General features: G+C 33.8%; 1 protein-coding gene across 1 annotated transcript; it reads left to right on the top strand.

Moving 5' to 3' along the window:
- Positions 1-11592: 11592 nt before the first annotated feature.
- LOC124358512 lies at positions 11593-23539 on the top strand. Its single transcript, XM_046810806.1, has 5 exons — positions 11593-11728; positions 12331-12504; positions 14213-14272; positions 14875-15048; positions 23379-23539. Exons 2-5 carry the CDS (start codon positions 12363-12365, stop codon positions 23537-23539), a joined length of 537 nt encoding a protein of 178 aa, XP_046666762.1. The 5' UTR covers positions 11593-11728; positions 12331-12362.
- Positions 23540-25036: the final 1497 nt, after the last annotated feature.

The raw sequence follows: 25036 nt of genomic DNA, 5'->3' as shown, positions 1-25036 counted from the left end.
ATCCAGGTTGTTCTTTTTGGAGACATTTATTCGACGATCACGGTCCGGAGATTATCCATACCGGAAGCTCCCCCAAAAATTATCGTGAGATATGATGTTAGAAGACTTACATCAGTTGTATTAGAAAGACCTAACCAAACCACAGCTGAAAGTGAGATACGTTTCTAGGCCCTTTCGTTAAGCTATATTGGTATAAAGATAATTGACGCAACTTTCTGGAATATTCTGGATACAAAACAACCATAGAATTATACATGAAAGAATTCTAGAACCGTGTTCGGAAAATTGAGAGTAGGTCTTGTACATAGAAAATGTTACCTCAAAAAACTCCAGGTAACTGCAGGTGTTTTCTACCGCATGGGGCTAGCGGTAGAATTTCTTTCAACATGGTCTTTATAACATCTACTTTCAGTTCAATTTACAGCTACAAGGATACTTTCGGAAGGAATTTATCACTTAAAGTTGATTGAAAAGTAGTTCCATCGCTAAAGTTTAGTTCACACCCTACATAAAAATAATAATTGATAAAAACTGCTATACATTTTGTATTCCATAATTATCCAAATACGTGTTTGCAACTATCCTACAGATTAATGTAAAAATACTAAAAAAAATTGAATAAATTAATTAGGTCTTATACACATAGTAATTTTCTCTTAGAACCGTAGGCTAAAGTAATGTATATGACGATTTAACTGGCAGTGTTAGAAAGGCAACATCGAATTCAATTATGATGCTTATATCTCCATGGGATTTGGTGATTGGTAATGAACTTTACATGGGTTCTATCGTTAACTATGATGGCAACAAAAAAAATTTTTAAAATGTTTGCTTACAAGCTCGAGAAGCCTGTTACGTGAAACGTGGTGTGGCGTACTTTTAAATCAGACAAATCAGATATTCTGCTGCTGAAGAATTGTACTCACCCAGTCTTGCACTTACTGTTACTTGTGTCAGTTGTCATGTTTCTAGGGGTGATCTATGGTCAATAACTGCACCCTTCGTTTGCATCATTAATTGATATTAAAACATAATGCGTCTTAGTGGATTAACCCGGTCAATTAGGCGAGAGATGGGGTCGTAATATCGGACATCTGGCCAAGTTTGGGGACGGGGCTGACCGCCGCGCAGCAGCCTCGCGCTCAAATTGCCGATGATTTTATTGCCGAGGAACACATGTTTGTAAGAAATTATATTTTTGATTAATTAGACGAACGTGATCACCGACCACTGGTCCTGGAAGCTCATGGGGAGTACGAGTTTTACATATCGATTTGCACGATCTCTCGTTTGCACGGCGTATGTCCGAGCAGGAAACCATAATTTTGTTAGTGTAAAATATTCTTCCAGACCCCAGAATACGGGTTTTTCTTGAAGGGAGGCCCGAAATTGGAAGATGAGTGTAACACGTTAAACAAGGTAGGAGTGCGACATGTTTTAACGTGCGACGTTGTCGCACAACACGCTTCACTGAGCGTCCTTGCATAATGATGCAAACGAAAAGTGCGTTTGTCTCCAGTTGTTGACAATAGATTACTCTTAGAGACAAGGCAACTGACGCAAGATACACTTTCGGTACAGAACTGGGTAAAGGCTGAACAGCTAAAAAAGTAATATATTGAAAATTACACTCGATTCCTTTGTTTTCAAAAAACAAGACAGGAGTACCACGAGTCTTATAACGGGCTTCTTTGGCAGTTCTTGCAAAATTATGGGTGGGTTGTCTCCAGTTTTTTTTGATAATACATTACCCCTAGAGACATGATAACTGACGCAAGATCACTTTTGGTACAAAATTACGTTCGTTTCGTCTATTTTTTACACAGGCTATGAGTACGCCACACCATGTGTCACGTAACAGGCTTCATTAAGCTTACATGCAAAATTTGCAAGCTTATAGCTACGTTTGTTACGTATTATATCAAATGTTGAAATTCCTATAACTGCTTTCAATTTGTTGAAACAAGTGTGATTTTTTTCGTTTCACCATAGTTACCGTAAGACCAATCTATAAGAATTAATTAACGGCCAGCTAAACTCACTGAGCGTCCATGCACTATGAACTGCAAATAGAAATAAACTTATTAATAAAAAACTTAAAGTCTATTGGTCATTTTGTTCTCGAGGAACAGTGCGGATGGACAGAGACAATAATATATCCACCCCTAGAGTCAGGTTTTTGCTATCGATCAGCGAACAACTAATAAGTAAAACGTTTTCTTTTGGAAAATTCAGCAGTTTACGTTAGTTTTCTTTCAGGTCAAAGGAACACCATCGTGCGTAATGGTATTTATTTATTGTTATTTTTGGAAGCTAAACATTTACGGTTTTAGTTGCATATTGTTGTCTAAATAGTATAGTTTGTTCGCATTGCTCCACTCTAGACCACTGATATAAAAACTCCATAGTAGCTCACCACCAGAGATGCGTCCTACACTTTGTCATTCATATTTCCAAGCATAGTGAATCATCCTCCTAGTGTTTGGTTGTTTGAACATAGATTTTACAGGTTAATTTTGGGCCAGAATCCTGGAATTCTACTATTTGCATATTAGTAAAGACGTATGAAAAACCTTCACTACTGTTACTACTAGTGAGACCTTTCTTTAACGAACAGATCACGGTTCATTTCCGGGAAGATCAATAAAAAGTGGATTCCTTTAAAAAACGGTCGGCTTACTCAATCAACTTAAATGCCATTGGTATTAAAAGAAGTTCTTAAACTTTAACAAATTAATCGGTGTGTTTTTTCTAGAAACTCTCCCGCCATTCATAACTTATAATTCTACTGGTGATGTTTTTATGTTTGCTTTTTTTCAAGGTATTGAAAGAACCACCCCCCCCCCAAAAAAAAATAAAAACTCAAAATTTTAAATTTTCCTGAGAAACAATAATTTACTATTAAAATAATTTATCATTACATTTCCTCATATTGGTATCCATGATGGTTATTATGGTCGTATGTTGTAACTTATATACTGGAGTGTGGTTTTTCATACATGTTATATATTATACTACTTAGTACCGATGTAATTTATACTAGAAGTTAATTTTGTATTAAAAAAATTGTAATGGAGTTACAGTAAAGTAATATATACGAGTATTTTTACCAGGTGAAGGTTAGGACTAAGAAGCCCTCTATAACACATAACCTGGGTACTAAAAGCAAGGGTGACTTCCGACCACCACCAATGGCCGGGCAGGCGGGACTGCTTGCGAGGACAGGATCGCTCAGTGGTTACCTATCTAAGAAGCAACCACGCTGAACGTTGCTTGATTCGGTTATCTTGGGATAACCGTCGTACCCACTACACTGCGCCATTGGCCAGGTAAATATATATGCTTTCTGCTTTGAAAGCATGATGGAATTCCCCAGGTTTTAATATAAAGTATACATTTTGATTTCTTCTTATTTTAAAAGCGTTTCTTCGCCGGTTTTTCGGCGTTTTCATCAGTTATTATTAGTAATAGCATCATCATTCTATAAGTTAGGCTATTGCACCCCTACATTACGAATCCGTGTTATAAACTAAAATACTCGTACCTCATAATTATTAGGATTCTTTACATTTAACAATAATAACATTACATTCTCGTTCACTACCACAGCTAAGAGTCTAAAGAAGCATTAAGATAACTTTATAGTTAACTTATGTGTACAACCTGCTTGTTTGAAATCCAATACACTATAAAGGTCCAATACAGTTATTAATGTGTTTAAAAATAGACTATGATATAGTAATGCATTATTTTATAAAATGTTTAAAAATTGAGATCCTCAAAATTGTTTTAAGTAATCTCGCTTTTTTTAAAGTCCTATTAATTTTTCACTTCAATAAAAACTGTTTGATTTGTAATAATAATTTGATATGCAACGTTAATAGTTGAAATTATATATATTATTTGCCATAAAGGTTCAATAAATACTTCATATCACAAGACATGTATTTACTTTTTTATCTTTAAGATCGTTTCTTTCATTGACAATAAAATAAGGACTGATTTTTCAGGCAATGATTCTACAAGTTATGTTTTTTATCTAGCGTTTCTGACACTGTTACTCATCCATGACAGTAAATATGTTAATTTTTTAATGGCTCCATGCTAAAGTTTTCAATCTTCAATTGATGGAGGCGGTAGAGGAGGCACGGGCGTCGGACAATAGAGTGGCGAAGAGACCTTGGGGGACCGCGCTTAATGTCTCGCTCAATGGACCGTGTTTGTTTGTAAGCCTTTGATTGTCTGTGAGATCTGTCAAAGGCCTCTAATTGTGCAAGTGACCAATGGGCTGTTCTCTCTTCTCCGGATCTGTTTGTCTCTTCTCTCCACCCTCTTGGCGGGCAGTTCCCGCTGCGTCGATCTAGCCACTTCACAGTCGTCGGGAATAGTCCGAATTTTCCGGCCAATTTGAAGAAAATGTAGTAGCAAAAGATTAAGATAAAATCTCTGTCCGCTTCGATATTACCTTGGCTACCTTCGTTTGCCTGTTTCGACCTTTTGTTATTATAAAGTTTATTACGCAATTAAAGGCAATTTGATTGTTATATTGGAGTAGTACACATAACTTACAAGGAGATATATATGGTAAAACCAGTCGTACATTTTCGACTATATTTTGAGAATCGATAGTTGGTTGTTTAATTTGTTGGAAATCATAAAATCTTATTCTTTTTTTATAATTTATATTTTTGTAAGTGGAGAAGATAGCATTTACATTTTAAGGAGGACATATTGAACTGGCATTTGTCGGTTCATGACAAATTTTTTATTAAAAATGGGAAATTAAAATTCTTACTACCAGTTCCTTGTTCTATATTATAGGGTTCTTAAAACACTGTAAACTTTAATGTTTCTTCATCACATCCAAAAATCTAGGATGGTCAAGTTAAGGATAGTGCTATTTATTACTTTTCTTTAATAATATACATTTATAATAACAACGCTGAACATTGAAAATAAACATACTTATTGATATCTTACGTAACCTAACCCGTAAACTAAAAACTAACCCTACATAAGAACAGATGCTATGGTCAATTGCCGTGGCAGCTGCTAAGACCGGCTGCTATACCAACAACTCAACTGTTGTATACTTTTATTATTTGGTTTTTGTACTGGGAAATTAGCTTTAGCAAGCTGGTATATGAATGTTATCATTTTGCAGTTGAATTGTAGTAATTTTAACAGTGGTTTTGTTATAGTTTCAATCTCTTTTTTTATTAAATATACTTGAGAAGAAATATGAAAATATATCTAGAAAACGTTTTTATTTCATTCTACTGTTTAAAAGTTTATGGTGATAATAGTTATTAACATACCGATTACATGGCTCTTTTTAATACATTCCTCCCAGGATAATCTAGTTCCCGCAGGGTGTACTAAATTTGACAACTTGATCGATTGTTTTAGGTGAAGTCCGCTAAGACCGAACACGTAGTTTTTTTCAAGTGAGCTTTGGATCAGGTAAGTAACTCGCTATTGTTTCACTAAGCATTCTCATTCTCGTCAAGAATATCTCTTCTGACAATATTGGTGAAATCTGGCATTACAGACATATTCGTTGCGAGTGTACTGACGTACCAACTTATATTAAACCATCCCTCACAAGCCTTAACTTCCTATTTGCACAAATTAACAAGTTCCTCTATCCTCTTTGTTGCGCTATATCTCAAGAAGATTATTTCTTACATAGTTAAATACTGGACATCTATTTATATCCTAATTTTAAGTGTGCAGATGTGAGAACTCTATATAGTCTTAGGATACTTTCAAGGTTTAGACCTTCAAAATAAGTAATAAGAACATATTGGAAAAGAAAGTGACACCTGCCTGATTAGGAGTTAGACCGACAATTTTTTTTATGTTGGTCTAATAGAATTGACAGTACTATTTTCATTTGCACCCTAGATTGTATGAGGATTTCTGTAGAAAGTGGAAATATATACAAGGATATTAAATCTTAATACCTCACAAACATTTTTTGCAATGTAACGTCTTTTGTTTTGATTATAACACGTGTCCAAGTATGATGGCGTGACACCTTCCGGGTAAAACCGATCTGGCCTCAGATCTCCAGGAGCTGGAGGTGCTCAGATGTCAAGTATTTACAGCTCAGGGGCCGGGCCGGCCGGATCGCAATCGCACAATTGCTGACAATAAACCTGCAGATCTCGAGGTACTGAAGGATATTGTGGCAGGTGCGTTTGTCTCGGTTTATAGCCTGATGATTGTGGAAGAACCGCACACAAGCACCGGCCGACAGCTCACCTTTTCAAATACATCATTCCTTATCTTTACTATTGTATATGTACAGTTATTAGAGTGTATATAGAATGGTGCCGCTTTTATCATATACCGTAACATTGACTTCTACTAAAACCAACAAAAGTGACCTCTCCAGGTTCGTTTTGGAAAAAATGGAGAAATCTTGTTTTCTTTAATCGTCTTCCGAGGGGACGTATTCAAAAAAAAAGATAAGTTACTAGGGAAAGCTAAGTTTCTTCAAGGAATCTATTCCATCGTAAATGAAGTAGTAAGTGGTTTTCAATGGCAATTAAAAAAGAAACTTGAGACTTAAAAAAAACAAATAGCTGGTTTCACAATGGTAAGCGTTATACAATTCTCAGTCACATTTTCATCGTAGATTCCATAGAAAATTGTAACGGTGGTAAAGTACATTTTTTACCTTGTTTGTTGAGATCGTATATTAATACATTATAAAATCACTATTCATAGTTTTTATATACAACACTTCTTAGTTGAATGTTATGTTCAAATAACATCACCTAGATAGCAGTAGTAATCGATGTTATGTTATTCAACCAGTATCCGGTTGTACCTTCTCACCTTGACACTGTGTGTGGAGCAGGTCTCAGAAATATTCTGCTAGAATAATAAAATAAAATTAACTAACACTATATGAAAGGCATAAAACACATAGTGAAAGGTGGAACGTTCGTGGATAGACGTATACATGTGAAACAAGGTTTTTATAATGTGTCGACGTGTTTTAGACAGGACATCGCAAAGTGTAGTCTGCCAATACAACATTTACTATCCGCTACACGTTTATTGCAGCGTTGATCATGCGTTATTTTCAACGTTTACAAACCTTTTAGTCGTCCAGTAACCAGACTTAGTTTTTATCAGTCTTTGGTTCAGCTTTTTAATAAATGTAACCAAGTGTTTTACTTTAATAATCTAGAACTATCCACTATCTAGAGAGAAAGATATCTTATACGATCTTATCCCGTGCCTTTTTTCAACGTAATAATTTATAGTAGTTTGATTAAATACATTTCAGTCGACAGGGTCTACCCAAGGTGTATGTATTCGATCCTCTCTTTTTTCTCGTGAAAAATACCTAAATTTCAAAAAACCAAACTCCAGGAAGTGTATATATGTCTATATGTCAATGATATAGTTCTGGCAAAAGGGTTAGAACATTCTAACATTCTAGCTAGTGCTAACTCCCAGGAACACTATTTTAGAAACCTAGATGCTCAATAAAAACCCAAACGAAAACGGTTAAATATGTTTGACTTTGGAAATTCAAATTAAACTTAGTTCCACTTATATTTTAGAAAATGTTGTTGCAGCTTTGGTGCGTGCGTACGAGTGATTGACACGTACGTTACAAATTAAGACCCGCTCAAAGCTCAAGGCAACTAGTGTAAGCAAAGCATGAGTTGAGCCCTGACCCCAACACTTCACCCTCCATTGACACAATAACGTTTCACCCCTGAACAATCAACCTTCCAATCAAAACAAGGGTCCTTTATTCCATTTTACTAATTCTAATCAAAAATTTTCATTTCCTGCATAAAATCCGCCAGTGATTTGTTGATAATGAAAGGTCATTATGCGTAGTTGGATTATAGACCCTGGAACCCTACTGGGGCCCCCAAGGGTTGGCCTTAGCCCCTTGACATCTTCCTTGTTGCTCCCTACCATGCTGTTGCTACATCTCAACCCTCTGTTCTATTATTTCGGGTAATAGGATTTTTCTTTGTATCTCCTGAACTCATCCGTTAGGTTCTCTCTGAATACATGTAAGTGAGTTAAGTCTGTACAACATGTGAACTTCATTAAGTTCTTGTAGAAAAATAAAAAAAGGTTTAGTGAATGACCTAAAACAATATCATTTGCATTCACTCTTATGCTCGCATCCTATGCCAGAGGAAGTTCATGAACTAAAATTTTTATTATTACAAGCACTGTTCATCATTCTTATTATTTTGGGTTTGAAATTTTCTGTTTCTGTCAGTTGTTGGATGTAGTCCAGACAACAAATTATTGTGTTTGAACAACGCGTATTCGTCATACTTTTGTTCAAAGGAATGAAAAGCTTTAAAAGCCTTGAAGAAATGTATCCATTAGGAAAAAGAAACACAAAAGACACCATAAAGAAAGCATTGTTCATTTTCATATAAATCCTCAAGTGAGTTTAATGTAGTATATTCGTGCGTTCAATAATAAACAGACGTTATTTTCTTATTAACATTCTTTTAAAGGAAAAATTTCTTCGCTTCAATGTCATAGTTCAACTCCTTAAAACTAATGAAGAGTTTCGCAAAACAAGATAAAGGTTAGCTATCAACGGAGCTGTACCTCGTGGCGCTGGTTTTTGAAAAGCATCTGATTAAATACATTTCATTCAAATTAGTTTTCATATTATGCGATCTTCTATAATATTTATCATTCCACTCTAATTAAAATATATTTACAAATTTCACACATATATTTTCAGCATAATTCCTCAGAATGTATTTCAAAAGGAATTTTAAAAAAGAGAAGTCAGAGTTTTTAGAAAGCTATATTAATTAATAGCCTAATATTGATTGGCACCTGAGGGAGTTGCGTCAGGATTTTTCGATTTAGTGGGATTTCCTAAACTGATAGTTTTCTAAAATTCTCGCCTTCTAATTCCAAAAGATTTTATTCTGTTACCATGATTTAGGCACAGGTGCAACCCAACTTCATTAAATGGATGTTTTCAAGCATCATATTGAACAGAATATCTTATTTTCAACGTGTCTTATACTGTAATCATCATTCCCAAATTTAAACTCAAAGACACAGTAAAGATAAAAAACAAAATTTAGACACATGTACAACCATTTTTAAAGCAACGAGCCGAGGTTTAGACCTGAGTACTATCTTTCACCGACAGGAACAAATATATATTATATGCACTAAATACCCTAAGTTAGTGACCTGAAAATAAAGAAATAGTAATATAAAATCCATTATTTATTTGGTACATATTGGTAAAAATTGTTTTGAACAAAGATTAGAAAGATCTTTTTAGTTTCTGAACTGCCATTAATGCTCCGGCTATTAACAGAGATGAACTAAATAGTGCCTGGTAGGAGAGTATAAAATAGTATAAACTAATTTGCATACACGAATAACAAGTTAGGAGGTCAAAGCCCAACTGAACAGCTGCAAATCTCTTATCTTTGTAGCGATAAGACCCTTTGATAGTTTCACTGATAACGCCGGTAAAATCTATTCTTAGTAGAGGTTAACGAATGTAGAATAATAGATAAAACTGTTTTTGATCGTTGCTTGTCTATAAAACAACAAGTTTAAGATCTAAGTCACCAGCAAGTTCTGAGGTCGATGCTAGTTGCTAACCTCAGTAGATGTGTAGTTGTGGATTGCTTTTTCTCCAGCAGCGCAGGATCCCGCTAACACGTTCAGTTACGGTGAGCATGAAAGCCGGGTCGCCTGGAATATGTATAAGTAGGAACACAAAGAAGAAGAGCGCGAGCCGATTGTAAGTCTGGAGGCTCGGAGAGCGGGCGTCATTGCGGGGACAAAGACACTTCTGACAGAGGAATTCTCGGGGGGCTCGGGAAACAATGTGGGACTGCTCGATCAAATTATGTAAAGCCGGACTGGTTGTCACAGTCTAATCTCGGTGTCGAGGAGCGTTTAGACGCGTGGTCTGGTAACGTGGGACCGCGCTGGACCTGGACGTTGCCTGGCGCTGCGCTAGTCGCATTGTTGCACTTTGTATCCTTCAGTGGAATGTGGCACTACAACTGCAAAACCTTCATCAAGGCCCACTCTGATAATCACTGCTTTTCACGTTTTGTCATCTTCATTCTCCTACCAGTCAATCCGCTGAATCGGAAATACATCATGAAAATCTGTATACACTCAACTGAGCTAATTACTCAATATAGTCCAGTCATTCTTATCTATGCCAAGAGGAGGAACTTCCTTTAGACGAGATTGAGTGCCATACAAAATTATTTCAGTATAAGCCAAAACGTGATATTTTAGTTATATTCGTAAAAAGTATGTTTTACTATATGAAGGAGTTGAATTAATTATAAATTAATTAATGAAACAAACATTGTTTGAACTTGTAACAAAATCTCCTTAAAAAAAAGGTTATTCCTCCATAGTGTTTGTAAAATTATTTTGGTTCTTGAGTTATTTTCGGTTGGAATAAATTTAAGCGTCCGCCAATTTCCATTGGGTTAAAAAAGGATTTTGTCAATATTTCATTTTATGGTGGGGGGGGGGGGGGGTGGGGGGGGGGGGGGGTGGGGGGGGGGGGGGGTGGGGGGGGGGGGGGGTGGGGGGGGGGGGGGGTGGGGGGGGGGGGGGGTAATTTGGAAGAGTATTTTAATTGACCAACGATGTCTTTGGATGAGTTCATATTAAAGGTATGGACCTGTTGGAAAGCTACAAGTAAGGGTTATCCTATTGTTCAAGCCACTAGGTACAGGAAAACACAAGGACCACGTAGTTAGTTGATTTAAACAAGAGGAGAAAAATTTAAATAAAAAGAAAATAGCATGTACAAAATTTGCATTACACTTGATATACGGAAATATTCTTTAATAATTTGTTTAAAATGTATTGCTTATTTTTTATATTTTAGTGTATATCTAGTTATTAATAATTCAATTTAGTACGACATTCCTATTGACATTTGACTTGATTATAAACACTTTTAAGTGTTTTAAATGATACTCTATATCAAATTAGTTAAATTTATTATTTTATGTATTATGTTTATATACTGGAGTAAGAAATGTATAATGAATGCCATAATATTTTAATAAATATTTATAATTATATTGGAAAGGAATTCGTTATAATGCGAATAGTACTGTAAACGAAATTTATATAGCTTAATTCAGAATAAATGCAATGGAAATCCCTTAGAAATATTTTCAAAAATGTGCAGTTAACATTTATGGACCAAGATATTGTTCTTTGTTCCAAGACTTAAATTTGCAACGCAGTTGCCCTTAGTTAAAGTTTAAAAACTTCTTAGAAGGATATAAATACATTTTAAATTATGAAAACAATTGTCAGATTAAAACAATACTAAACATACATTTTTGTAATACGATGTGAATAAAATTATGAAATATTAAATACAAGAAATATTTTTCAGGAAAAACAAAATGTATACAACGTTTTGAAAACTGATAATTTTATTTGTATATAACTAATAAATGAGGGTTCAACAAAATAAAGATGTTAAGTGATAATATGAATTCGTGTGATACGAAAAGAAAAACATTGGTAAATTGTTTATTTTAATATTAGAAGCAGCTTTTGCCTTTATAAACCACATATTAGTTATATCATAGGTTATGTAACTTTTAATGAAAATGTTAAAGATTGTTTGCTTGTTCAGGTTACAGCAACAAATCTGTAGTACGATATCCAGAATTCACACAGAGGGCGGTGGCGCAAGGTGAGATTATTTATTTTTATATTTTTGAAAATTTAAATGTACTGATATAAAATTAATCCAAACGTAATGGGAAGGCACTAAATTCACAACATAACCACACAGCTTTATACATTAGTTCAGAATATAACATATGGTATTGTACACCAATAAAGGTAATGTCAGATTTAAGAAAATCGCTAACTTTAGTGGACAAAGTATTCTGTGCTAAAACTGGATCAGTTGCACCTGTTCCATCAGAAAATGTTTGTAAATCCTAGCTGGCAACTCAGCACAGCAGTCGATTCCGAAGGGCTAAGATATTATACTATTAATACAGTAATAAATAATAGTTATTTAACTATAGAATAGTTTTATAACTGTTATCAGTTGTTTTCTGACATAATGTAACAGAGTTAATGATCTGGAGAGTCTTATGATATTTACAATTGTTATTTAAATAAATATATATAAACCATTTATGGCACTCCATATAAGAAAATTAAGAAAAGAATAATGAATATTTAAATTAATTTGTACGTTCAAAATGCCAAATAGATTGAGATTAAATAATTATTAAATAAATTACTACACTATATATATAGATGAATATACAAATGTTCCAGAGCCTGATGATCCGTCTCCCTCTATCTCCTTCATGGTGGTGACTTACAACATACTGGCTGGTTGGTACATGAGGCGATATATCAGACACTACCAGGACAGCCCTGCTGAGACTTTGAACTGGCGCTTCATAAGATACACCATCACAAACGAGATCAAAGCTGAAGGACCAGATTGTAAGTACCTGAGATGTTATGTTTATTTTACTTTACTATTAAAGGTAAACAGTAAACACTAATGCACAATTAAGTAAGAATTCAAAGAGGGTTAATTGCGTATGTAAAAAGAAACTCAGGGAGCTCGACCATCCCCCCTCCCGGAAACGTACTTAAAGGAAACATTGCTTGAAAGGATGGACTTTTAATTGACCAACGAGGTCTTCGGACGAGATCGTGTCAATGGTATGGACCAGTTGGGGAGCTACAAGGAAAGTGTTATCCTATCATAGATCAACAGGAGATAGTATTAAACAAGGAAGAAAGCAAAAACAGTAGGTTACATGATTTGCAGTTCACGCATGATAGAATGTGCTCCACATTTGGACGAGAGGACGGGATTTTTATTGACCAACGAGGTCTTCGGACGAGATCGTGTCAATGGTAACAACTGAAGGTTACGTGATATGCAGTACATCCGGAATGGAAGTGCTCACATTTGGAAGAGTATTTTAATTGACCAATGATGTCTTTGGATGAGATCATATTAAAGGTATGTATCTTTAGGAAAGCTACAAGTAAGGGTTATCGTATTGTTCAAGTTACTGGAGACGGCATAAAAAAAGAAAGCAAGCAACAACAGTAGGCTGCCTGATTTGCAGTTCATGCCGAATGGAAGTAATCTACATTTGGAAGAGTATTTTAATTGACCAACGATGTCTTTGGATGAGTTCATATTAAAGGTATGGACCTGTTGGAAAGCTACAAGTAAGGGTTATCCTATTGTTCAAGCCACTAGGTACAGGATAACACAAGGACCAAGTAGTTAGTTGATTTAAACAAGAGGAGAAAAATTTAAATAAAAAGAAAATAGCATGTACAAAATTTGCATTACACTTGATATACGGAAATATTCTTTAATAATTTGTTTAAAATGTATTGCTTATTTTTTATATTTTAGTGTATATCTAGTTATTAATAATTCAATTTAGTACGACATTCCTATTGACATTTGACTTGATTATAAACACTTTTAAGTGTTTTAAATGATACTCTATATCAAATTAGTTAAATTTATTATTTTATGTATTATGTTTATATACTGGAGTAAGAAATGTATAATGAATGCCATAATATTTTAATAAATATTTATAATTATATTGGAAAGGAATTCGTTATAATGCGAATAGTACTGTAAACGAAATTTATATAGCTTAATTCAGAATAAATGCAATGGAAATCCCTTAGAAATATTTTCAAAAATGTGCAGTTAACATTTATGGACCAAGATATTGTTCTTTGTTCCAAGACTTAAATTTGCAACGCAGCTGCCCTTAGTTAAAGTTTAAAAACTTCTTAGAAGGATATAAATACATTTTAAATTATGAAAACAATTGTCAGATTAAAACAATACTAAACATACATTTTTGTAATACGATGTGAATAAAATTATGAAATATTAAATACAAGAAATATTTTTCAGGAAAAACAAAATGTATACAACGTTTTGAAAACTGATAATTTTATTTGTATATAACTAATAAATGAGGGTTCAACAAAATAAAGATGTTAAGTGATAATATGAATTCGTGTGATACGAAAAGAAAAACATTGGTAAATTGTTTATTTTAATATTAGAAGCAGCTTTTGCCTTTATAAACCACATATTAGTTATATCATAGGTTATGTAACTTTTAATGAAAATGTTAAAGATTGTTTGCTTGTTCAGGTTACAGCAACAAATCTGTAGTACGATATCCAGAATTCACACAGAGGGCGGTGGCGCAAGGTGAGATTATTTATTTTTATATTTTTGAAAATTTAAATGTACTGATATAAAATTAATCCAAACGTAATGGGAAGGCACTAAATTCACAACATAACCACACAGCTTTATACATTAGTTCAGAATATAACATATGGTATTGTACACCAATAAAGGTAATGTCAGATTTAAGAAAATCGCTAACTTTAGTGGACAAAGTATTCTGTGCTAAAACTGGATCAGTTGCACCTGTTCCATCAGAAAATGTTTGTAAATCCTAGCTGGCAACTCAGCACAGCAGTCGATTCCGAAGGGCTAAGATATTATACTATTAATACAGTAATAAATAATAGTTATTTAACTATAGAATAGTTTTATAACTGTTATCAGTTGTTTTCTGACATAATGTAACAGAGTTAATGATCTGGAGAGTCTTATGATATTTACAATTGTTATTTAAATAAATATATATAAACCATTTATGGCACTCCATATAAGAAAATTAAGAAAAGAATAATGAATATTTAAATTAATTTGTACGTTCAAAATGCCAAATAGATTGAGATTAAATAATTATTAAATAGATTACTACACTATATATATAGATGAATATACAAATGTTCCAGAGCCTGATGATCCGTCTCCCTCTATCTCCTTCATGGTGGTGACTTACAACATACTGGCTGGTTGGTACATGAGGCGATATATCAGACACTACCAGGACAGCCCTGCTGAGACTTTGAACTGGCGCTTCATAAGATACACCATCACAAACGAGATCAAAGCTGAAGGACCAGATTGTAAGTACCTGAGATGTTATGTTTATTTTACTTTACTATTAAAGGTAAACAGTAAACACTAATGCACAATTAAGTAAGAATTCAAAGAGGGTTAATTGCGTATGTAAAAAGAAACTCAGGGAGCTCGACCATCCCCCCTCCCGGAAACGTACTTAAAGGAAACATTGCTTGAAAGGATGGACTTTTAATTGACCAACGAGGTCTTCGGACGAGATCGTGTCAATGGTATGGACCAGTTGGGGAGCTACAAGGAAAGTGTTATCCTATCATAGATCAACAGGAGATAGTATTAAACAAGGAAGAAAGCAAAAACAGTAGGTTACATGATTTGCAGTTCACGCATGATAGAATGTGCTCCACATTTGGACGAGAGGACGGGATTTTTATTGACCAACGAGGTCTTCGGACGAGATCGTGTCAATGGTAACAACTGTCAATGGTAACGTGATATGCAGTACATCCGGAATGGAAGTGCTCACATTTGGAACAGTATTTTAATTGATCAGTGATGTCTTTGGATGAGATCATATTAAAGAAATGGATCTTTAGGAAAGCTACAAGTAAGGGTTATCGTATTGTTCAAGTTACTGGAGACGGCATAAAAAAAGAAAGAAAGCAACAATGCCGAATGGAAGTAATCCAAATTTTGGAAGAGTATTTTAATTGACCAACGATGTCTTTGGATGAGTTCATATTAAAGGTATGGACCTGTTGGAAAGCTACAAGTAAGGGTTATCCTATTGTTCAAGCCACTAGGAACAGTATAATACAAGGACCACGTAGTTAGTTAATGTAAACAAGAGGAGAAAAATTTAAATAAAAAGAAAATAGCATGTACAAAATTTGCATTACTCTTGATATACGGAAATATTTTTTAATAATTTGTTTAGAATGTATTGCATATTTTTATATTGTAGTGTATATCTAGTTATTATTAATTCAATCAAGTACAGCCTAAAATTAAATTATTATTGAAATTTGATTTGATTATAAACACTTTTAAGTGTTTTAAATAATACTCTATATCAAATTAGTAAAATTTATTATTTTATGTATTATGTTTATACACTGGAGTAAAAAATGTATAATGAATGCCATAATATTTTAATAAAAATTTAAAATTATATTGGAAACAAATTCGTTATGATGCGAATAGTAGTGTAAACAAAATTTATATAGCTTAATTCAGACTAAATGCAATGGAAAACCCTTCGAAACCTTTTCTAGTAGGTGCAGTTAACATTTATGGACCACGATATCATTCCTTGTTCCGAGACTTGCAACGCAGCTTCTCTTAATTATAGTTTAAAAACTTAGAAGGATATAAACAGACATCAAGACATCAGCTTTATAGCACAGAGAAGGAGAGAACGCTCAGGCTTCGGGGGAACAATAATGGTACCTTAAACAAAAATGTATATATGTATGATAAAATTTACAATTAAATTACAAGGTAGCTGTATACCACACCATTACAGCTTACAATGACGTTGCATGCAGTTTCAGATAAATAGATTAATTTATTGAGATAGTTAATAAGTTTATATTATATAATTCTACTGTTTGAGATACCCTACTGTGAGGCAGACAGAAATTGAATCGGTGACATGTAAAAGGATAACGTTCCATTTTTGCTGAAATTCAACTGAGATAGCCATTGTTTTGGTCTAACAAAGGTCTATCAAGTGAGAAGAAGAACAATAATATTCCTCCACAATAAAGGTTGCTATGGAATCATCTTTTGCAACTGAGATTTAAATGGATAACATTCCTGGAATGTTATCTTTTTAAATCTCACATGAGAAGCAGTTTCATTATTGAGATGTAAAAGGATAACATTCAAATGTAGGTGTGTTTTGCATTGTATAACTTATTCATTAGCATTCCATTTAATTTTGTTGTAGGTCTTTGTTTAAATAATTGTAACAGCTGTTAGTAGCTGAACTGCAGATCACCTGTTTTATTTTGCCTCATTGGAGCTTGTGAGTTTAACAGCAAAGTAAGGTTAATTCTAAGTCGTTGGTTAGTTCTAGTGTTGTTTTTATCATTATTTGTTTTAATTTTGATAAGTGAACTTGGTGATATGGCTGACTCAGACTCTGGGACTGAAGATAGTTCATTGAAAAGAAAAGGGAGTGGAAATATACATAATTCAGAGAAAAAGACAAGAAGGGAAAGACAAGAGTTTGTCACTTCTACAGGTAAACTGATAGAGCAGAAGAAGACAGGACCTGATTGTAAATGTCGCAAACTGTGTACTGATGATTTATCAGTTGAACACAAGTCCAACATACTAAAGTTGGTGTATAGTGGGAAACCAAAAAATGAAACTGACACTTTCTTAATGGGTTTAATTAACCGACATGATGTTCAACGACATAGACCAAAAAAATCATTCTTCAAAGCACATTTTGTCTTCCTTTAGTTATTTTGTAATGAAAGGAAATACCAAAGTTGAAGTATGCAGAAAAGCTTTCATGAGTTTGCACAGCATTAGTCATAAGGCACTTCACCGTTTAACTAATCTACTTAATAAGAGTGAATTGCCCAACGTCAAAAGAGGATTTCATGGTAATCAACCTAGAAAATCAGATGACATTCTAATGAAAATAAAACATAAATCGAATCGTATCCAAAGAAAATTTCACATTACTCGTCTAAGACGGTTTCCTATCTTGATGCACCTCTAACTATAAAAAAAAACTCCATGATATGTTTCTTGAAAAATATCCTAATTTGACAAATGAAGTAAAGTATGAGTATTTTCTAAACATACACAAACAGGACTACGGTTATAGGTTTGGACGACCTCAAGTTGATATGTGTTCACAGTGTGAGGACTTAAGGGGATTCACCACTGAAAATAATGAAAAAATATGACATTTTCAAAAAAAGTTTTTTTGTCATATTTTGTCATTTGGAACCTACTGAACAAAAACATAGTATTCTGAGACCTATATTTTAACTCTAAGTATGAAAAAATAACGTTTTTTGCAAGCACGTCAATGTCCAAAATTTCACATTTTTTTACTAGATACCTGATTTTTTACTAAAAACATCATAATTTCTTTTATATATTTCATTATAAATATGTAAACCAGATATTTAAATCTAGTTTAATACGCATATCAATCATTGTGCTGTTTTATTTTCATTACTCTATGCTGAAGAAGAAGAAGAAGTAGTAATAGAATAAAAACAAAACAATTTGTGTTCTGTCATCTGTCATTCTACTGTTGAGTTTCAGGCTGTTTGTTTTGAGTGAAGTTTAGTTCATTTTTATGCCATAAAATATGGGAAGAGTAAAGAATAAAAAAAAAATGTTGCTAGAAGAAATAAGGACAATATTGCAAAGCGGTATGAGGTGCAACCTGCAACCTACGTCACCGACCGAACTCTGTTTTATTTTACAATGTATATATAGGTATATTTTATTGAACACTGACATAATAATATGACCTAATATTGATGTATAATACAACCTTTTGACCTAATATATTGTGTAAATTTATTTCCGAACCATAAACTAAAAAAATATACGTGATATATTAGTGTTGAACCTACGTTTACTTTCTATTGCAGTTTTCCGAAAGTTTGAATTTCGATAAATTTTCAGACAAAAATCGATATATCTTGGGAACTCATTGAGATAGAAAGTTCATATTTTTACCACATATTAAGTAGATCTTTTTCTAAATATTTAGGTAGAATTAGATTTTTAGGTACCGGTATATATGATGAATAGAAACATAAAATTTATATATATGCATGTTAAAAAAAAGTCTAAAGTTTACTAAATTATTTTATTAAAACGACTAATGCTACCATGATAAATCTACCTAAATACTTAGATTAGATCCATATCTTCAAAATTAGACAATGAGTAGTGCAATATGTTGGATAGTTTCTTAGATATATCAATTTTAAATATGGTCTGAAAAACGCGAAAAAACCCCCGTTTTTATTTGCTGTAGGCTGTATGTGACAACTATTTGGCCGTTTTATATTTTTGTATTTTTTGTTAGCCTACTACACACTAGAAAAAAAATATTTAAGCTATTTTTATTGTGTATTTAAAAAAAAGTATGTTTTCAGTGGTGAATCCCCAAATACAAAAATGAGATCTTCCTTGAATGATAACGCGAAGTTGGCAGCGGCAGCAGAAATGCTAGTTCACAAGAGACGGGCCAACAAGTTCTACAAAAAAATGCAGAGCATTTCAGCAGTATGTGAAAATAAAGAAGATGCAATGGCTTTTTCTTTTGATTTCATGCAAAATGTTCCATTGCCTGCTTTGCCAGTACAAGAAATGTTTTACTTGAGAAAACTATGGTTGTATGTATTTTCTGTGCACAACTTAACAACCAATGAAGCTGTTTTTCACACATACCATGAGGTTTCCGGTAAAAAAAGATCCAAATGAAGTGTGCAGTATGATTCTTGATTACATAAACACTAAAGTGCCCCCAGAAGTAAAGGAACTTTATGTGTTTAGTGATGTTTGTGGTGGGCAGAACAGAAACCACACACTTTTAAGAATGTTAATGACACTATGACTGGCCGCTTTTCAGCAATTCATCACTATTTCCCGGTTCGTGGTCACAGCTTCCTACCTTGTGACCTTGACTTTGCTACAGTTAAACGTGCTATCCGTAAGTTTGACAGAGTGTACACACCAATACAGTACAATGAAATCATTGAAAGTGCTAAAGTGAATGATCCGAAGTTTGTCGTGAAGAGTTTACAATACAATGACTTTATTGAGTTCAAAAACTGGTGGCCTACAGTTTTCAAGAAAACCACAAAAAGTATTGACAAACTTGAAGACTTCTCCATCAGTAAGTACAAGCACTTTGAGTACAGCTATGAAAGACCTGGATACGTTATAGCTCGCCCTTTCATTGATTCAATAGCATCAGGCACCTTCCAGCTAAAAAACTGGATCAATAAACCTTCCAACCGCACAAGCATACCAAGGTATGTTACCAGTAAAGGCCAAAAAAGTATTGGATGTTCAAAAAAATAGTTCGCTATGTTCCGGAAGACCATCTCACATTCTATCAGCAGATCTTGGCTTGGGACCAGTCCATATCTTTGGAGGGGAATGTGGAGGAAAACCACAGTGAAAGTGACTACGATGAATAGAAAAACTTGACTATATCAAAAAATAAACTTTTTCAAGCATTTAAAAAATAGGTCAAACAAAAGTATTTTTAAAATAGATTTAAATGTAATATATTTACTGTTTTAGTACACAACATAAAGTTTATTGTAAGTAAAACAATGTTTTTTAAAATTAAAAAGATTTTTTTATTTCATTGATGTCTAAAAGGATAACATTCCAACCATAATATACATAATAACTAGGTGACGATCTTCAAAATCAGAAATTAGTATATGAAAAGTTAAACATGAGTTCAATATCTACATCTTTCTAATTAAACATGTTTTCCTAATGTAAACAGAAAAAATGTTATTCAGTTTAATTGACATACCCGAAAATGGACTAAATGGAATGTTATCTTTTTAAATGTCACCGATTCAATTAATAGTTCCAATCCCTTTGAGACATAGGCTTCGCTAGTACTCCGCCAATAACAAACTTGAAGAGAGATGAACTTGAACCTAACAATGCCCGTAATTATAAATTTGTAAAATTGTTATATTCTGTTATAAAATCATATCGTGTTTGCTTGTCTGATTAGCCACCCTCATAATAATACATCTTGTTATAAAATTATAACAACTGTAAATATATTGTAAGAATGATAACGCCTTCAAACTGTCACTGCATTATTATTAACCGCAGGAGTGTAAAAATATTGCCTGTATCTTATAGGCAGGCTTTCACAAAGCAATCAAATGCTAGAGAGCGTGCGAGTAACAAAGTGGATTTTTAAACTAAACTGTAATTGAAAAAAATACTTGTTGAAAAAAGTTGTGGTGTAAATTTTACAATAGAATCTCCTAGAAATATATTTCTTATTTATTAATAAACCAAAACGTTTATAAATTACACATAAGGTAGATTATTAACGAAAAAAAATATATAACATACACCTGTTACACCACACGGTGAAATCATCAGAAGATGCATATTTAATTTCTATTAGAGCACCAAATAAACAAATTGTAATACTCGTACTTCTACTTGAAGAGTTTATCTTGTACTCCTAAAAGCGTTGGACTTGAGATACACAAGTAATCAAAAACGTATTAGTTCATAAGAAAAGCATTTATTTCACTTTAGAACTTTACAAAATGGGATGGCTCGCAATCATTACAGTTTAGAATTGAAATCGTATTTGTATTAAGAGTGTGCGGTTTTAGCTCACTCCAAAGAGAACTACAATAAAATAATCCGTTTAAAGAGAGATATTTCAGTATGTTGTGGTACACTTGCTCATGTTCGTTGATACAGATATCAGAGTCTATAACCATGTTAATACAATTTTGGTTTAGTACGGGATACGTATTAATAATGTATGGGTTTATCTTATGACAGTGAGAACTAGATTAAAATCATCCGTTTTGGGAATGATATTTTAAGATATTTCAGTGATATTTAGTAGATATTTCAGTGTGTTGTGATAAAATTGTTCATGGTTATTTACTCAGATGATAGACTGAATCAACTAATTAAAGGGGTGGGGGGATGATAGTGCAAAATGTACTTCGTACTAAATTTGTTTTGGCGGTCTCAGCTCTAGAATATCTACCAGCAGACCTGATTTGCAGTCAGACCTAGAGGGATTTGGTCTAGGTCTAGACACGGGGTAAAAAGTACACAATGCCACTAAAACATGTTTTCGTTTTAAAACAGACGATAGTTTCAAATACAGGATAATTTTTCAATCTAAACCAGACATAAATTCAAAGATGAATATAATCCGCAGTTATTGGAAAAGTTACTTTTCCGTCTGTCAGGCATTACAAGACGTGCGTACGTATGTTTGCCTAGACCTTGTTCTGTTCTCAATTCCTACGACCGAAGTTATTGCTGCAGAAGATCTTCACCACCCTGCGCTTTCGATTTCATTCTGAGTTGAATTGACACCTGCACCAAAGGGAGCTTAAACTAGTCATGGACCTCAGGAACTGTATCGTCAGTCTGTTTTTTGGCAGATACAAAGCCTTGATTATCCAAGTCTAATGACCTATCCCAGTCAGATATAACATTCACATTGTTATTTTTTAAACTTATTGAGGTGGTGAGGTTAAATACGACGCTAAATTTAATATTCTTACAATATTTCCAATATGGTTTAATAAGAACTTAAAAACTCAACTATACGGTAGAAAAGGCTTCACAAGAAGTATACATTATCAGGAACATGCATAACTAACTATTAAAGTTTTAAAGAGTTCGGAGAGAGTACAAAATCTTTCCCCACAAATGTCATGGTGACTACACGAGAAGAATTTAGAAAAGCATCCTGGGAAACTTCAAGTCTTTTGGTCGCATGTAAACAGCCAAAAAAGCTCTTCTGATCTGTCACTAAGTATGTGTTATGGCAATTCAGACGTACATGATGCTCATGGCAAAAGCAAACTGTTTACTGAAATGTGTACATCAGTGTATGATGATTCTGATATCATTGCGCCTTCGTTCGATTTTAAATGAATTATATCTATCTCTAACTGTCCTGTTTTTTGCCACAGATATCCCACGTAAGCTTTAGTCATTGGATCCAGCACAAAGTGAGCGGGTCCTGACGGCGTAACCCCACTAGTACTAAAATATTGTGCTCACATTTTGACACCACATCTTACCCTTCATTTTGGACTGCCCTGTCACTACGCCCTCAACTCGTTAGCCCTAAGACTCCTCCTCAGTGGCAGCGACGTGGCCCCCAATATTGATTTTATCATGAAGCCAGCTCAATTCATAAAAGAAATCTCTAAAATTGTTTATAATAACACTAGATTTTTGTTGTGGCAGCAGCACAAAAATATAATAAGATCTAAGGTGGGTAATATTTCTACACCGTGCTGTTAAAGTTTTAAAATTATTTTATTACACCTTGTTTGTCACATTTTATTTCTAGTTATCGTCTTGATTGTTGAAGTTTATTTCTAAGTCTATCTATTGCTATTTCTTTTGAAAATTTACTTTTTTATCTCCGGTTACTGTCATTGTTATATTTTGTTATCACGTTTTTATACTGTTATTGCTATTAAATATTTCACTGTTGTCATAGATTTTCAGATTTTATTCAATTGTTGCCTTCTTGTCTGGACTTGTGTTACTTGTTTTTGCTCACTAGCCCATGGCTTTCTTTGCTTGCTATCCACATATTCAATGAATACGTTGAATGAATGAATTGCAGTTCATGCAGAATGGAAGTGTTCCACATTTCGAAGAGAGGGTAGATTTTTAATTGACCAGGTCGTCGGACGAGATCGTGTTAAAGGTATGGACCTGTTGGACAGCTACAAGGGAAGGGTTATCCTACTGTGGAAGAGCTCCACATTTGGAGGGGTAATGTAATTGACCAACTATATCTAGACGAGATTGCGTCCAATGTATGGACCTGTTGGAGAGCAACAGACTTGTACTATTGTACAATCAACGGGAGGGGGCATAAAACAAGGAAGAAAGCAACAACAGTAGGTTACATTACATGTAATCCATGCATGATGGAAGTGCTCCACATTTGAAGAAAGGACGGGCTTTACTTGACCAGTATGGACCTGTTGCACAGCTACAAGGTAAGGGTTATCCTGTTGTCCAATCAACAGGAGACACTATTAAACATGGGAGAATTACATTAGTAAAATGTGCAAAAGAAGCACTAAAAACAATTCAACGAATACAACACAAGAGATTGAGTTACCATTCTAACGAAATTAAGCAATCTTCCTGTTGAAGAATTGCTATCTGAGTTAGTAAAAAACCATCAAGATAGGCAATTATCATAAGAAAGAAGCCTTGTTATTAAGATGACTGTCAAGAATGTACATCCTATATATATGGAGAAAACATGTTAATTATTGAAAATAATTATGTATAGATTTATTTATAGAAACATTCTTCTATTTTTTAAATGAATTACATACTAGTAAAAAAACTTTAGTGTCATAAAATCTGAAACTCAACAATAATTGCGAATTAATTTACGTTATTCTACAACTTTTGTAACAAAAATATTATTTTCATAGGTTGGCAGTACTAACAGCTGTTTACCAATCACAATTACGAACTTTTTTTGAATATTTTATATTGAAGTGTCATACAGATAAGTTAAGTGTAAATATTGATACAGTATAAAAGTTAATATGCCGTTTCAATTTTCTAATGAAGAATACGCCGACATAATGTTCTGTTACGGATATGCTAATGGAAATGCGGAAGCTGCTCGACGTGAATATCAGGAAAGAATTCCTGCAAGGCGGATTCCGAATGCGAAAACCTTTTCTTCAGTGTTTCAGTTTTTAAGAACGAATGGATCATTTCCAACAAATTTGTTTACGGTTGAACGGCAGGCACATCATCACGTTAACGATGAACTTCAAATGATTCAACATATTCATCGTAGCCCGGGTATTAGTACGAGGCGAATTGCGTATCGCACTGGTTTATCGAAAAATAAATAATGTCGCATCTTGCGTAAGGAGAGACTTCATCCTTTTCACCTGCAAAAGGTACAACATTTGCTGCCGACAGATTACCTTTTACGGTTAAACTTTTCTCATTGGCTTCTAGACAATGCTGATAGGGTGAATTCAATTTTATTTACTAATGAAGCAACTTTCACGAGAAGCGGGTCCTTCAATTGTAGAAATAGTCATTTATGGAGCGAAGAAAATCCACATGGTACCGTAGAAACCTTTTTCCAACACAGATTTCACATTAATGTTTGGTGTGCCGTTATTGATGACAAAATTCTAGGACCATTCGTTTTTGAAGGAAACCTTACAGGACATATGTACGAACAATTTCTGAAAAATGATTTACCGGCTCTTTTGGAAGATATCCCTTTACAAA

The sequence above is a fragment of the Homalodisca vitripennis genome, chromosome 3 (assembly GCF_021130785.1).
Source record: "Homalodisca vitripennis isolate AUS2020 chromosome 3, UT_GWSS_2.1, whole genome shotgun sequence".
Lineage (NCBI taxonomy): Eukaryota > Metazoa > Arthropoda > Insecta > Hemiptera > Cicadellidae > Homalodisca > Homalodisca vitripennis.
The sequence above is the reverse complement of the archived record's forward strand: the minus strand, read 5'-3'. Positions and strand labels throughout refer to the sequence as shown.